This window comes from Plectrocnemia conspersa, unplaced genomic scaffold (genome assembly GCF_051122295.1).
Source record: "Plectrocnemia conspersa isolate PC_06_02 unplaced genomic scaffold, ASM5112229v1 ptg000002l, whole genome shotgun sequence".
Classification (NCBI taxonomy): domain Eukaryota; kingdom Metazoa; phylum Arthropoda; class Insecta; order Trichoptera; family Polycentropodidae; genus Plectrocnemia; species Plectrocnemia conspersa.
In genome coordinates, this window is record NW_028277166.1 from 19,105,946 (window position 1) to 19,124,332 (window position 18,387).

The window sequence follows — 18,387 nt, forward strand, 5'->3', positions numbered from 1 at the left end:
ATATTTGTAAATATAGTTTTACAATTGACCCGGCGGTCAAAATAAGAGACAAAATGTCAATCTTTGATTGGTAAATTTGGCTCTTAATTTAATTAAACGTTTTTCGTGATTCCTGAACAAATTTCATTAGGCTTCATAGCCGTTTTTGTTTGTCTTAGAACGTATAAAATGTAGCAATAATAATAATTATTATTAATAATAAATAAATATAACATCGGTAGTCAATCTGATTTAATTAATAATCCAAAACAAAAGTTGTGGTTCAAATCAAAAGAATGAAAGGAGGAAAGCGGAGGAGGGAAAGCAAATAAACGTGTTTCCACCTCCAACCAGGGGAATCTGCGCGGAAAATGATGGTCTAAAAATTACATGCCGAATTTTCGTTATGGGCTTATTAATTTCGTTTATTATGAAAACGTTAAGGCCGAGAGACTACATGGAAAATTTAATAAGGCGAAACAAGGACTGAAACTCTCGGTGAACGTAAACAGAAAAACAGGAGGCTGAAGTGACGCGTAGGAGTGAGGTAACAGGAGACCTTGTGAAGAAATAAAAAAAACAGAAAATAATAATAATAAAATTACCGAGAAGTAGAAGTTTATACTCGTTCTAAACGAAATACATATTTACCTAATGTGAGTAATAATGTGTGTAATTTGAAAGAAAACAAGTTAAGAATTACTTTAGAGGAATAATATACAAAGAAAAAAATATATACGTCGATGATTAAAATATATATGTTATGTTGTGGAATATAATTTTGAACTATTAATAATTTTAATAGCATGTATGGTCATTGTTACAATAGTTAAAGTTCTTGAATTTACAACGAATTATAACTAGTTTCTCCCTATACAACTAAGTTTGGTCTATGTTCTTTCACTAATTATTTATAGAATTTTAAAAGACGCCTAAGTCGTTTAAAAATTCAGATGCTTACATAACGTTTGTGCACAAATGATTTTCACTATACAATACACTATATATACGTATGGCTTCTAAACATCGCTCAAACCTTATCGAGGTAAGAAGCTGTAGAAGCGCAAACATTGACTCTGATCACTTGTTAGTCAGCAAAATTGAGAGCAAGAATTTCGAGCGCCAGAAAGCCGATACCCTCCCGCGATAACACAAATATAATGTAATCCCAGATGCTTAAAACGCATACAGAAGACATTACAACTTTATTTTAACCTTAATATTAGCAATACACCCAAGTATTGTTCCGTAAAGCAAGCATACATTGTCGAGAAGCGATCAAAGAAGCTGCAGGTAAAAACAATTGACAGTAGAAAAGACAGCAAAAAGGTTCGACGAAGAACTCTAAAACAACCATGCTTATAATTTGGCATTCTAGTTCCTGTGTTTTTTTATTTTCAAAAACTAAGAAATCGCATATTTCCTTTTCAATTTCTCGAGAAATTTTGATGAAAAAATAATATTTTTGATGGCTGGATGGCTTGTGCAAAAGAAGTGTTTTTAAGCGCTGACATTCTGGCAACTACAAACTACTTCTTCTGACTACTAAGCAAACGCTTTAAGATATCGTAAAAAAAATGTTGAGTTATAGCAAAATAAATAAAAATTAAATTAAATTACAGTACAAAAAAATATATATCTAAGTAAAATAATAATGATAAGTAAATTACTATTAAAAAAATACGTATTATATTAATATGTATATAAAAAAGTATCCATAGACATATAAAATCCAAAATACCTCAAATAGCTGATATTAAAATATTACTAAATAAGCATTTTATTTATCGTAATTATAATTTTCAATTAATTTAATAAAGATATTCAACAGTAATACCTAATTTTTAATAACAAAAAAAAATCATGTTTTTCAAGTAACTATGAACTTTCTAAAGAAACTATAAGTATCATTATTTTATTTATAATCCTCAAAAAAAATATTTTTGTAGCTGATAATATTTTTTTCCTGCCGATAAATTTTACTTTAATGCACATTAGAGATTATATTTTACTATTTTAAATTATCTATAAATACAAGTTTAAAATGTAATATTAAAATCATTATATTGAATGGATAATTTAAATAAAAAGTAAATATATTTTCGTCAAAAATATTTAATGATGTAATTAAAAATATTTAATGAAGTAATCAAAATATTTAATGAAGTAAAGAGAAGCTTGCAGAATTGTGGAGTAAAGAACTATAATAAAAGGATGATAAAATAACAGTTATAATTTGGTTTTGGATAAAAACTGTTGAAGAAATCATGGTACACATGTTCTACCATCGGCCTATATAAAATTTATATAGGCCGATGGCAGAACATGTGTACCATGATTTTAGTAAGTGTTAAGGAGTGAAATAGCAGTTAAAAAGCTATACTAACTTGGTTCTAACGGACATAAAAATCGCGATTGTGACCTTTAAAAATAATTTCCATGGCAGGGATAATATTTCAATATTTTCTTGTGCTATTTGAGTCTGCGTATGTGTTTATTATATTCTAGAATACTATTTGGGAAGCACATAAAAAACAGGCAAATCCTTAAGTGACATTTTATCAGGAGAAACCGACTAAATGTTTGATAAATAAACATGATATAAGCTAACAAAAGCTATCGTGATATTTTTATTTTTCAATTTACGAAAAATAAATTGTATCCAAAAAAATTTGATGTAGTAATATTGTTTACTTTGAGTGTGGCTTATCATTTATCGCCATCGCTACTACTTGATATGTACTTTAAAGATCTAACAACATTGTTTTTTGTTTAATAATAATAAGACAGCAGGCGCGTACGGTGAAAAACATTATTTTTCGCTCGCTCGCGTGCTAAGTGACGAGAGTGAGTGAGAGATAACCACATGCGTCCCGCACGCCCTTATCTCTCACTCATTCTCGTCAGTTAGCACGCGAGTGAGCGAAAGGGAATGTGTCTCACCATACGAGCCTGGAAGAATCTTACTGTGCGTGTGAAATAAAATCATGAATTTTATTTCACGAAACCTCATTTAGGAAATCTGAGTGCAAATTTAAAATAATAATATAGATTATATGATATATGCAGCAGTCATTTATAAATTATTTTTTTAATATATAAACTGACTCCGTCACTTATTAATAATAAATTGGGAGCTTTTTGCGATGTTAATAATATGTATTATTAACGGTACATAAGAATTAAAAATATATTTAAAGGTATTTATACTATTATACATATTATATATATGTAGATTAAAAATAAAACTATACTTACAATATGAAATGTGCTGAAAATGTTATGTTTAACTTTTTTCTCCACTTCATCTTGTTGCTTAACTGAAAAATAAATCATTTTAAATTAATTTAATATATATTTAGTACATATCAACTAGCACGTAATTTTTATCAAAATTAAATTTTCATAAATATTTAACCACTCGATGTCACTAAAATAAAACGGATCGTTAGCTAAAAATTATAATCTCAGCGTATTGATTCTTTATGACAATAATCAAACGTAATCCTAATAAAATATTTGTAAAAATAGTATGTGTATATGAACACTATTATTACGATAGCAAAATATATTATTTTAAACGTTATAAAAATACTAAATATTGAGAAGTTAGTCCAGAAAAAATTTACATTTAAAATAAAACCACATTGATGGTTTAATCGCAAATCATTCAATATTCAAATTTACAGAATAGATATTTGATTTGATAATAAATTTAGATCAAATTCTTATTTAAATTAGAGAAAGAATAGTAGAACATTTTCTTTCACCTGAAAAGTCTTAAAAATCTTTTTAAAGATACAACTATTGTATAACAAAAAAACTTACATGTAAAATTTCGTTCCCCCCTAGGTCCATTACAATGCTTTTTGCTAACAAGACTGACAGAAACGCGATAAGTACTTTTTTTTGGATTTGGCACTTTTATTTCAAACGATTGAGGTTCAATGCCAGTATAATTTGTTTCGCTAATATAATCATCAAAGAACACACCTTTTTCGCGAAAACTAAAAAGAAAAAACAAACAATTAAATATATATATTGACAAAATAATTTTATTATAAAATGCTTATTATACTTACGCTATTTTATAATGAGAAAAATTACTATTATTTTTAAAGGCTGATGTTTCATTTGAAAGTTGCCAACTAATATTGACGGTGTTCGCTTTTAATTTCACATCAACGATTGGTCTTGGCAACTTTGAAGGATCACAGTAACACACATTTTGTACGCATTCTAAAATTATAAATTTGTTTTGATTTATATTAAGATTTTCATGCTTCCATTGGAAATTAAAATATTTAAGATCTAGACAATATTTTTCATTGAAGCTTTTTACGGAATTTAAAAATGAGATTTATTATAAAAACTTAAAAAAGTTTCTCTTCTATGCATAGAACAAAAAGAAAAAAACAATTCGCCCGCTCTTAAATAGTGCAGCAATAGTGAAAGTAAAAGGACCACAAGAGCAAACAGGCGAAAAAAATTTGGCAGTGTTTCCAACTAAGTATATTTTTTTATATCTCCATCTTGCTTCACCTGCTAATTTGAAAAATCTAAAATAATTATTTTATATCTTTGAGTCAACAGTTAAAACCCACAAAGCGATTCAAAGCACAGGACGATTCTACTACTGCTATAAAAGAGCATATTCTGAAGCAGGACTAATGCGCAGGTAACTAAACTGGGTGCCCAAAGAATCCTCTAATTTCATATACAATACTATAATAAAAAATCTTTGTTTTTATTATTATCAATTTTAAATGATATGGAAAAATAATATTTTATAAATTTATTTCCTACCGTATTCAGGTAATTTAATTTTTAAATATTGTTATAATTCAATGTATCTCAGAATTACAAAAAATCCAGGAATATTAAACAAGAAAGCTTTTTATACAAGATCCTAATTTATGTACAATTTATCTATGTTACAAGATACACACAAAAGTAACCCACTAATAATTGTGATGATAGGTAATTTAATTAATATATTTTTCATTTCTTACCTGGTAATGTAATCTCGTTGATTATCTTATTGGATCTATTTGATGGATGAGATTTGAGTACTACCTCGTAAGTACAATACGGTTTAATCGAACACTCCACGCCTTGTGTTTTAGGAATGCTCGCTGGTATAAGTATCCACGTGTCCACCTACAACAATAAACATTTGATTTAATTTTCCTTAAAAGTCAATAAATGTATATACACATAAGAACAAATAAATAATAAAGAAATAATAAACATTTCTTTAATAATGTATTTAATATCATGCAATCTAGTATTTATTATTAAATAAATTAATACAAAAATAAAGCTAATATAGACGTCGGATTTCGAGAAAGAATTTAATGGAACGTATATTTCGTAGGAATATATGTACTAATAAGAGCATGTATATTAATGTAACTAAACATGTCTACAATAACCTTTCACTGATTAATATATACTATATGCATATGTGTTTTACGACAATAATTTATATAATTATATTTATAAATCGTACATATAGAATAAAATATAATATATTACATAACGAGAATACTGCTTTTAATTTCGCAGTATTTAGAGATATATAATATCATATTAATTACAAGTAGGTATGTTTAGGTTCCTAAGAAATTTCATATAACGCATTAACATTCATCTATAACTACCTATTTGCTTGCGATTTGGAACTAAAAAGAGATCAGTTAAACTCTCACCAAGTGTAATATGGACCGATATGTCACTCAACCGAGAAAATAGCCGCCTTCTATTGTTAAATTTAAATAAATAAAAAAACACAAAACTGGATACCCAATATCAAAACCTAAAACTCAATGTCCAATATAAAAGCCTAAAAATAAAAATTAATTATTTTAATTATTTAACAATTATTTATTTCTCTTTTAGTGATAATATTGATTCCATTTATTGTTGTTGTAACTAAATTTTAAATTAAATTAAATTTTTTGAAAACTTTTTGGTATTTTATTTTATAAAACGTTTTGATAAAAATATAAACAAAAATATACTATATAAATGTATTATGCCATATCAATTTACATAGATCAGTGGTTATTAAATTTAATTAACATGAGAATATCTGACAAGCTACGTAAAAACTTGTATATATTATAATTATTTAAATGAAGAAATTGTGAAATTACGTAAACTAATTTACAAAACTTAAAAATTTAACCTTAGACATAAAAATGGGGCGAAGATTTTTTCTTATACTAACGTGAGTTATTTGTTTTTTATCTACAAAAGCCTAAAATATTTGGCCTCGTAGTAAAATATCAAAGACGTATTTTTATTAAAAAAATACTATTTTCACTTAAAGACAATGGCGCAATTTATTTAGTATGCAGAGAGAATTTTCTTCCTTTGTGCAAAACGAGCAGTCAGTTTAAATTCTAGTTCCAGTCTCAGCTCAGCTTTCCTGAGCTTAGGAGCTCCTTTCAGCTTTTTCTTTGATATTTACAAAGATTACATGTGCTTATTATTATTTCATGTATTATATTATATGTGAATAAAAAAGTTATAAAACATATACATGACCATGGAAGTGATTTTTTGTAAAGACAAAGTTAGTTATTAAATATATCCGTAGGTTCCATGCGTTTCCAATGCGGGTTAAAATCTGGATTATGGGTGTCACGGTGGACCAGTAAATTCGGAGAGAGAGAAGCGGCAGCTTTTACGATCTTTGCAGATCTGAAGTTAAATTGACCACCTCTTGGCTGTAATGCAAGTTGGAAAGCTCTCGAATATATGATGCCTTGAAGTTCAATTGTGGATGCCAGTAGAAGTGTCTGAGAGCATGTCTTCAGATGATTGGGGAAAAACTGCAGATGAAGTTTTAGAGGAGAGGTGAATCTATTCATATCCTCTCAGAAGGATTTTTTCATTGCCCACATTCATCTACGGCCCTGTCTATGGGAGATTTTGTTGTCCGCCCCTTTTTATTGGGGCGACCAATTACAGAAGGTGGCAAGATTTTTTATAATAAATTTCTATTGGCTGCTAATGGATCTTTTACAAAAGTGATTAATATTATACTTTGTGAATAGCTGTTATACCATTTTAAGAAGAAAAAACATTTTTTTTTCTATTACTTGCCAAATTTTTTTTTTTTACGAATAAATATAATGAGCCCTCAATTATGTATAGAATAGGGGTTTAATTAATATATATAAACTATATTTGATCAATTTTAACAAAACATTAGAATGAAAAATATTATTACAACATAACTTTGTCTTTGTAGGGTATTAGCTCACTCTCATTTAAATGCAATGATCTAGATATCCATCTGTGAGTTGATTCTATGTTATGTTTTAAGCAATTTAATTGCGGGATAAAAATTCCCAGCTAAATATTATAAAACAATTCACTCAGAATTTGGGAAAAATCTAAAACTATTCGAGACGATTATCTTTTGATAAAAATATTGTAATATAGAATCTAAGTATTATTTTCTGTATTTAAAGACACACTAATTATATATGATTTTCCACAGTAGAGGTCCAAAAACTTATTTTTAAAGATGAAGCGATACTGTGATTGCTTCGTAGAAATAAGTTGTGGGCCTCATTATGTGATGACTTTATTTCTACAATATAAAGGTTTGAAGGCTTAAATCGAAAATTTACAACATGGCGTACGATTTGTTCCAGGTAATGCTTACACCGTTATTTTACAATTGAATATGAACAAGAAGAATTGCTCTAAATACTGTATCTACTCAAGTTTTTAGTATAAATGTACCACCGATCGCTACTTTAGCTAGTGGGGCTCTAATGGCTATTACTAGAGTACAAAGAGTAATAAAATATATATTTATTCAATTAACATATATCATCTCTCAATGAAAATTATTGAACAATGGTCATAATTATAAAAAAAGTATTTTTAATAATGTAAAAAAACATGTTATTTGATATGATTTATAGTTATTGTACGATAGAAATATCACAATATTTATATATGTTTCAAGTTAACAATGTGTAAAATTTTATTACGCAGTTATTAAACTGTTTATCTTTATTGATAAGACAGATAATTCACTTGACACCTTATCAATTGATTATAGTTTTGTGATTTCGCTTCGGTAGTAGAACAACAAACTGCCTTTATCGCAGTAATTTAATCCATGAATTTTAACGGCTAATATTGCTTTATTTGAACGACGGGTACTCATTTAAATGAAAGCCATAAAAACAATTTCAAACTTTAAGTGTTTGTAGGAACAAATTTGTGAATTAAAATTCACAGTTAATATCTATATATTTTTGATAATTATATCTTGGCAAATAAATTACTAAATCCAACATAAATAAAATACATTGTATTTTCTTATTAAAAAAAAGCATTTGACTTATATTGTTTTGAATACAATAAAATAATTTTATGATAGTATAATTGATTGAAACACAATATATTTTTACTAAATTTAATTGACATAGGTTTATGAGAGTAATTAAAAAAATGATTACATAATTTTAATCTGATTTTTTTATCAATCTGACACTTTTTGATTGGCACTTTAACTTTTTGCGAGAATCGACAGAGCAATTTTATTGATTTTATTTCTATGTTTGAAAATTAATTCATATAAGTTTTGACGTCTTTTTTATTTTATTCATGCCTTATCTTATTTATCTAAATCAACTTTGTTCTGAACCTCTCCCTTCGGGTTCGAGCTTTCTTGTTCTATTTGTTCGTCGTTGAGATGGGACGTATGTTGATCAGTCGAACAAAAGGACAATTTCCAATGAATAGTATTTTTCATTATATAACAAAAAAACAAGCAAACACTATGATAATATTGGAAAAATATATAATATAAACGACTGATTTTTTTAGAATGGTTTTACACATATTTATATGAAAATAGTCGTCGTTTTAATAAATATGTTATCATTTTATAATTGGGTATGATAAATTAAATCTATTATAATATTAAATTGCTTCTAATACATGATTTATTAATCTAAAGTTATCAAATTTACTGTTCACAATAAAATGTCATTGATGAGAATAAATAAAAAAAAATGCGCTGAATAGAGATATGTACAATTATTTTTTTGTTGTATTGTATTATTATTATATCATTGGTGTGACAGCTCTTTTTTGTAAGTGTTTTTCTTGAGAATACAAAACAAAAATAAGTATATTTCTTTAAAATATGAAACAATCTCTTCTGAGCCAAGTTTCAAGGAAATCTTATTTTACTTTTATATACATATCTATATGTTATAATAAAAAAATAAAATGACAAGGGTAAATGTCAGCAAAAAAGGCTATTGAATATTAGTGTATAATTTAAAACCTTTTTATCTGAATTATAAATTTATGCATATTAAGCAAATCTAAAAAATAGATGCTAAGCAAATAACAAAATTACTGTATTTATTATTGATATTTCAATTCAAAAATCACAGATTAATTTTATATCTACGTTTTAAGGAGGCCTAATTACATGCCGGAATTTGATTTTAGAATGCCGTATTTAATTAAAATTTGCGCACCTCCAATTGTCAAAGGATTCAAAATGGCGGCATTATTACGCAATAATATAATTTAATTAATAAATCTGTACTATTACGTTATTACTAATTATAAAAGATTTTATTGTATTAAAAATAATATTATGCTTGTTTATTCACGTTTAAACATAAGAGTGAATAAAGATAAGATATACCTATACATTCAGTTTTAAACAATGCTTTTCTATTAGGTAATAATAATTTAATGTTTAAAGTTTCATTTAAAGTTGATTGACATACCCATTAATTATTTCTGACCATTGTAATGTTATAATTATTTGATAAACAAATTAATAAATAATAACTAAATATATTTATTACGTATTAAATTAAAAACTGACTGCGGTATGTTATTATTACTTCAACATAATAAAGACAAACTTCGATATGTATTATATATTCGATTCAAATAAGCTTCGCGGCGTCGTTTCTGTGACGTGACGTAATAAAATACGCATAAACATAATATGTTAGGTCGAATGAAATCTCCTGTGAAAATGGTTTCAAAGATTGCGACTAAGGGTGTGCTTCTCAGCCCTCGCATTACTAATTTTATGATATCGCCTTGGCAACTTTTGTCAATATAACACTCTAATTTTCTCCCTTCGAAACGATTGCAAGCAGGCGAATGTGAAGACGGCGGGTAGTAATAAATTAATCGTTTCAGCCATAATATGGAACACAAAATAACACAAAAAAAATATGTTTTGTATTACACATTTATTATATATTATATTACTAATTTACCAAATACATATTGTAAATAATTGGGACCATTGAAAATTAACATTAATTGCTATATTATATATTGAAAATATATTAAAAGCAGTATTTTTAATATTGTTTATTAGGGAAATATTTGCATTAATTTAAATAAAATCGTTATTTGGGGAGAAGCCACAACAAATGAGAACCAAAAAACGGGACCATACATAATAAAATCATTAAATTGCGTAAAACATGATAATCTTATAGAGGACCTAAGTTCTGTTGGCCTATGAGTATTCTCAAAAAATCTGTATTGTAATTAATGAGCAGTAATAAACGTCAAACCAAAAATATTTCAATACAGAGAGGTGTGAGACAATGATGAATTCTTTCTTTTGCTCTTTTTTTATAATAAAAGAAAGACTTCAAAAACAAAAAGGAATAAAATTGATAGGGAGATAATTAACAATATATGTTATGCTGATGACACAACAATATTTACTGAGACCGTTGACGACTTTTAAAGATCCCTGTATAAATAATGCTTAAATGAATGCCTACGATTAAACATTGATAAAACGGAAGCTCCCCGTGGGCCCGGTAAGCTTATTATTATACCAAGATAGAATTGTGAGGGCGAAACATTTTTAATATCTGGGTGGTTGGGTAAATGACGAAATGTAATCTGATCAAAAGATTAAAGTTCGCATCAAAATAGCTAGAAATAAGTTTTTAAAATTTAAAGCTGGTTTTTTCAAACAAGCATTAACATCTTCAGACCAGAATTTAATTTGTAAAATGCTGTTTGGTCAGTGCTATTTATTATACCGATGCAAAACGTGGACTTAAAAAATTTTTTTTTGAGTAAAACTGCTTGGTTTAATTCTCTAATATATGAAATAATATTGAGATAATTTTTTTCAAATGGCTTTTACGACTGCGTAATTGCTTTCGTTTGAGTGTTAAACATCAACACATCCCATTTGTTTTATACAATTACTGAAACACTAGACTTCAAAAATTTCGCTTGAATTCGTTGCACAAAAATGCTTTAATTAAAAATTTAATAAATATATGTCGGTTTAGCAATTGAACTATCCAATAAATGGATTAAATCAGAATGTTAAGCAATGTCAAAATCCAGCTAGGTTTAAGTCAATCAGACAAAATGAATACCTACAAGTAAGTATTAAACACCAGACTTTTCAGTCTAGGAATCGGTGACATCTATATAACTAATTACAAATTATTATGTGTATTTTAATGTATAATTAACATATGTCACTTTGTAGCTGTGGCCAGTTTTTATTAATAGCATATTTTTATAAATAAAAATTCGAGTCTGCTGCCGAACTTATGACCTCTGAGTAGATCTTACGGACTAAGCTATTCCGACCTCATACACAGTAAAACACTAATGTTTAAAAATAGCATGGTTTATATTTTAAATATATCAAAGATAGTAAATATTGTAGAGATCTAAGAAATTGTGGAGGTAATGAAAATAAAAATATATTTCCAAATATTGAACATATAGACGTTTTATTTTATTATACCTCTAATACTAGATATTATATATTGACAATATTAATAACTGTGTACTATGTGATATTTATGTGAAAAATAATATTAAGACACTGCAATAATTTTGAGGTCAATATTAGAGTAATAAATTTATAATTTATAATTAAAATGTAATTAATTAATTGAAAAGCAAAACGAATGATTTAAAAAATATTAATAATGCTTCATGTTCTTTTTTTTAAAAAACATTTAATGTTGTTACGTTTTAAATGACGAACATATTGTTAATAATTGGAACATCCATCCTCATTATGCTTTCCCATCAGGGTTACGAATAATAAACGATTTAGCTTAAAAGGAAACAGAATATAGTCGACGTGATTATCATATTCATTTTCGTACCAATTCAATCTCGAACACAATATAATAGGATTTACCAAAGATAAATCAAAATTTTAATCAGATATCATTTTTTTATTATCAACAACATAATGACTCAATTGTTAGATTCCCAGAAATACGCTTGTAATTATGCAAACGAGTCTTTAATGCTTATTCTACTTTGTTTTCTACACTGTCTAAATTAGCTGCCGTTAGTCAGTATCTGAAATATTCGCATAACGTAAACGTTCTTTCATCCAGTCTACTAACATAGCCACGCGTTTTGACTCAAACTTTTATTAGCAGTTTTTCTCTAATTCATAAGCCGGCGTATTTCATTTCAATTAATTCTTCAAAGATACACGAAATCATAACTTAAGAAAAAAAGAATAGGATCGATCCATCATCCAAGATAGGAAAATAACTAATGCATACATAAGCTTAATTATAAAACGTGATTTACAATGTTTAATTTTGCACAATATAATAAAAATAGAATTTTATCAATATATTTTTAAACATTGTATATATAATATATAGCTATACATATATGATAAAAATATTTTCAGTTGTTTATTTTGTACTATTTTTTTGTACATGATCCATAAATAAATAATTAAATACACGCATTTTAAATAAAATGTGGCTATTTGCACTTATTGTATGTTCGAGTTGTTGGTTATTTGCATCTACTGGTTTTAAACTAATGAACAAAACTTGTTAAATCATGAATTCTACTAGCTAATTTTGTTTTAAAAAATAATTATAGGACAAATCATCCGCACAGTGAATAAATACAGTTTTATTAATATTCACCGGTGGAATTATAAAATAAATGTTTGATATATTTTAATTGACCTAGTTAGTAAAATAATATTCATATTACTAAAAATATAACTACACTTTAACAGTTGCAAAACACTCATTTGCTGTTCAAATCCAAATTTTTAAGCTTCCATTAGATTATTTCGTTTAGGTTAGGTTTATGTTTGAACAGCAAATGGACGTTTCGCAACTGTCATATTGATTACACGGACATTATAGAATAGCATATTATTTAAATCTCATTTATACGTCTTGATTTAAATAAAAAATAAGACTTGCGACACCATTGTATTTATAAGTGTATTTAAATATTACACAACAATACCAAAATAATAGACAAATTTACTACTAAATATATGTATATAGGTGCAAAACTGCAAATAGCAAATAATTCGTACTTACAGTAGGTTCAAATAGGCGATAAAATTAATCTACGGTAGATGCAAATAACCACATGCTTTTAAATATCAAGGGCTCTTATGGCAATAAAAACCATTTAAATAATTCAAAGATAGAAGATTACGTAGGTCATAGTATTTGAATAACCATTAGACAACATAAATAAGAAAAAGAATTTGTTAAATATCCATAAAATAAAACATATTGTAATCAGTGTTTCTAAACTTTTTTAAATTTTAAAATCAAAATTAATATTATATTTATATGATTTTCTTATTATATACAATTGATTTCTGTAATTACTTTACAAATTTAAGATAGCAAAGATAACGAATTATGTTTGAAAAACAATTTAATAATAAGTTCTTAGAAGTAAATTTTATACTTATGTATGTACGATGCCTTCAAAATTTATTAGATATGAAAGTGAACAAAAGAAAATTCATTTTTAATATACGTAGTTATATTTTACTACAAGAAAGTCGTTGTACTTCATTAAAAATACATGTGAGTTACTTATTTCGAGAGTTAATCGTGAATATTTTAGGTCGTCTTTTCGTTCGGGGAATATTTGCGTGTTTTAAAAAAGGCAACGTAAGTCGAAACGTTCTGGTTTGTTATAACGTTAACGATGCTCTATATAATTTTATTCATAATTAGAAATCCTTAAGAATAGTACTCACAATTATATTGATATTTGAGAATATACTAAGTACATATTATGGAATAGTAATTAATAATGTATACGATAATTCCCAGGAATTCCCGGCAAAAACAGTCCCAACAAATTTGCAAATTTGCTTACATATGCTAACTCTTTTGTCAACTGTCAAGTGCTCACCGCGCGCCATTCAGTGCAATCAAATAAACAGTGAAATATGTTATAATCACAGCATTTTTCTTAAAAAGGGTTAATTGAAGATGATTAAAAATAATGTAGCATTGAAATTATAGACAATATAATCAAAACTTTAAATTATGAGTGTGCCAATAAGTGTTTGGCTTTATGAATAATATATCACGTTTATTCTATCAAAAATACTATTGACTTTTTAGGAGCAAATATTAAAAGACAAACAGCAGCGATATGGCAATTAAAGGTATACATACCAAAGTTAATTAAACATATTACAATGGTAGTAATAATAAAAAATCTCCTATTAGTGTAAACAAAAAGTTACATTTTACCCACTATGAATGTCTTGAATTTGGCTATTCCGAAAGAGGAATTATGGCACAGAACAAAAATTGATTAAAAACCATGACGTATACATATTTTTCCACATTGGAATTAAAAATAACCCACCCTTAGATATTTTGGCTGGCAATTATTCCATTTATAATCACTACACATATGTATAATATATTGCGAGTCATCGCTCGGAACGGAATTTTGCTGCAATAATGGTTTTAATTTATTTTGCTGTAACCAAGCTTCTTCAGCTAAATAACCGACTGCGCCACAATCATTGTCACGCGATCGTCGTGAAAGATAGTATCCCCAAATATCAATAGATAAAAAATATGTTTTATTAACATTTATATGGTTTGATCGACATTAACCTCAATCAAGTATATATTACATGTATACGCTTAAAATGTACATGGTTCAGTTAAATCTAACGTAAATGTGCATTAAATCGGAAGCAATGATAATGTTTATGTATTTAAAAAGGAAAAACTCACTTTTCGGAACCGGAGTACGTCGACGGGAATTCAAAATTTGAAGATTTCATTATGAAGATTGTTTTATGATTGGTTATCTAGTTTAATCAATATATTCTTCTAATCCTTAACAGATTATGTATATATTTAATTTTTATAGTTATAACACACTTAGTTAATTTACAATCCGATTATTTATATTCAGTCAAATCGAACAACGCACATGACGAATTAATGAAAACTATTGTCGCGTAGCAAAATTTTGTTATAAATAATAATTATTTAAAACTGTTGTCATGTCGATGTCAGCCATTTTGTTTTATATTTGAATGCTTATTTTTCATTGGTCGAAACAACAGAACGCATTACCGGTGGCTCAGAAAGCAATGGAGCAAATTAAATTTTTATTTTTACTATTATAATTAAATATATTTCCTTTGTTTACGTGTATTATTATATACACCGTTCATACAAAGCGATACGATTTACAGAGTACAAATTTTAGCATAGAATGTTTGATTTTAAAATATGCCCGTCAGAAAGCGGCTTAGAACAATTATATAAAAAAATATATTTTTTATTTAATAATTTATTTTGAATATTATAGGAACATTTAAAAAGTGCCAAAAAAATTGCATTCGCATATTGAATTTTATTTACTGAATTTATCAGAAAATAATAATCACATTATTTTTTCACGACATGCTGTCCAAAAAGGGCCATCTATAGCTACGTAGATGGTGAGAAAAAAGCTCAATGATAAAGACCGACATTAACCGTGGCTTTCAGAAATAAATAAAACTCGATGGTTAGAGTGGGCCTGAAAACACCGATATTGGACATCTGAATATTAAGCGAAAGTCATGTGGTCCTATGAATCCATCTTTAAGGTAAATTTAAATCAAAATTAGTTATTGTTGGAATACACTTTAATGGATTTTTACTGAAAAATATTTAAGCACAGACCACGCTACCATCCAATTTCAGCAAGAAAACGCTCCATGTCATACTTTGCTAATTTGCGTCAAAGGGTTTGGTACTTCTAGAAGGACTTACTAGTCACCAGACCTAAATCCTATAAAGAATTTATGGGAAAAATCAAAAGGAAAGGTTGCCCAATACAATTGCATATCCAAAACTGAGCTGCGAGGAAAAATGCAGATGGAATGAAAAAAATTGTCTCTGTCCACCCAAGTCATTATTTGATAATATGCCAAAAAGTGTTGCAGCTGTAATTAATGCTAAGGGTGGGCCTACTAAATATTAAAAATAAGCTTTAAATAAACTACTTCAATCAATTTTTCATTCATATTTTTTTGGGGTGCTATTATAATTATAAGTAATCATAAAAGACTTACCGGATTAATATCGTATGCATCGCAGTGTTTCGAGTAGCAATCGCTATTGCTGCTCTTAGGTATAACTTCTAAGCTGTACGTCTTGACTGACTCGATATCTAGAAAAAAATAGTTTTTTACATTACATGCCATTACAGCTACATATAAGTCAATGCTCTAAACAAATGTAAGATTATATAAAATTATAACTTATATACCAGAAATGGCTAAGCTTTCGCGTTTTCAACCTATTTTTTGTATATTTATATTTTAAATGAACACAACGTTTAGAAAGATTTACAATATCATGATACACAAATACACAGAAAATTTAATAAATATACATATGTAAGTAAAGAAATATGTTTTTGTTATTTTCTTAGCCATAACTTATAATTGCCGCGTTGCAATTTATTTAAAAATATAATAAATTTAATATTGCAAAATTGAATTTAATGTATTTTTTTGTTTTTTGCACGTGTAAAATATTGCGTTTTAGCGGGCTGGTCAAAAGTACTGAAAGACAATAGTTCAGCAATGTTTTTTTTTTGAAGCGATTAACAGAATATATTGAAAACGGCAAAAAAAATAAAAATAAATCAATGCTTTTAAATATAATCAACCACTACGCAAATACCAAAGAAGTGACCAAAAAGTATTTTCCTTTTCAAAGATTAACTTACAAAATAATAATTATAAAGCTTATTTTTGTTGTGGCATTTTATCATTTTTATATTTGTTTTAAATGGCTTAGAAATCTCAAATCTATTTTATAACAATTTATATCGTTCATTAGTAATATGATATATACCAAAAATTCCAGCTGAAGAAAACATATATTTTATATTATAACACAAATAATTGCTTAATAATAATTTATTTATAAAGCCACTCGAAATATGTGTATAATATAATAATTTAATACTGCGCTTTAATCTTATTCAGAGTGTTTTATTAAAATTTGCTATTGGTAAAATAACACCAAAAATTTATTCATATCTGTAATATAATATTATAAACGAGAAATTTGCTTTTTGTAATGCATTCAACGACTTGCCAACATAACAGGCTAAATGAACATATTTATGTTAGTTTCAACATGAAAAAAAGAAACTTAATTCACTGTTCTCTACTTGTGGTATTTGGCTTTTCATTTGAGTTTCTGTCATAAGAGTTCAGTTCCCTAGTGTACAACTTTTGAAAGTTAGAAGCATTTAATTTCAACTTTAAGCTGTCGAATTCACGATGAATTTATAGTTACAATTGTCTTATATTTATGGTTGATATTCGAGCTTGTACATTTGCAACAAACAGCATATTATCAGAATCTATCTTTGTGCTCTATAATATTATATCAAAAAGGTTGGAACGATGTTTTAAAGACATTTTTCGGCACATCTAATCCATTAATGTCACGCGTAGCTTTGAATGCGATAAATAGGTGACGTATTATAATGTTGAATTTGTATAATTTAAATAGTTTAGTCGATTGTGGAAAAAGTTAGGCAGAAAAACAGGCCTACTACAAAATAAAGTAGCGATAACGAGCCAGTATAGCACTAAAGAAATAACAAGAATCATTAACGAAAGAACGAACATTAAAGAAGCAGAACGTTTTGTCATAGATAACGAATGTCTATTCATAAAAATATAAATAGTTCCCGGGAATTCTACTTAACTTAATTATTTCAAAAATAAACAATGTGAATATCTCTGGAGAGAACGATAAACATTAATAATAATTAATATAATTAGGCATTAGAGTACAGAGGGGAAAAATTATATTAGCAAATCGTCGTTTTAATGCGAGTCATAGGCGCCCGTGTTTCATAAATTTTGCTCGGTGAACAACCCGTGGTAAAGGAAACTCAAACTTACACAGAATATAAGATTAGCGGCATCCGCGGCGAAAAGTCATTTCAAAATGAGAAGTAAATTCCGTACGGTGGTCATAATTGCTTTTCGTTTGATTAATTTCATGATTTAATAATGAGATTCGCCCAGAATATACACATGCCTACACAGAA

The 18,387-nt window shown here is 27.2% G+C and overlaps 1 protein-coding gene across 1 annotated transcript in view; it reads right to left on the minus strand.

Moving 5' to 3' along the window:
* The window catches only part of LOC148237973 (uncharacterized), a 123,405-nt gene that overhangs the window by 62,320 nt on the left and 42,698 nt on the right, over positions 1–18,387 (minus strand). The window contains exons 4-8 of the mRNA XM_088181377.1: positions 16,382–16,479; positions 4,992–5,139; positions 4,062–4,218; positions 3,808–3,986; positions 3,238–3,299 (exon numbers count right to left, since the gene is read on the minus strand). Of these exons, the coding sequence (XP_088037503.1) occupies positions 3,238–3,299; positions 3,808–3,986; positions 4,062–4,218; positions 4,992–5,139; positions 16,382–16,479 (644 nt within the window). The remainder of the gene's footprint in view (positions 1–3,237; positions 3,300–3,807; positions 3,987–4,061; positions 4,219–4,991; positions 5,140–16,381; positions 16,480–18,387) is intronic.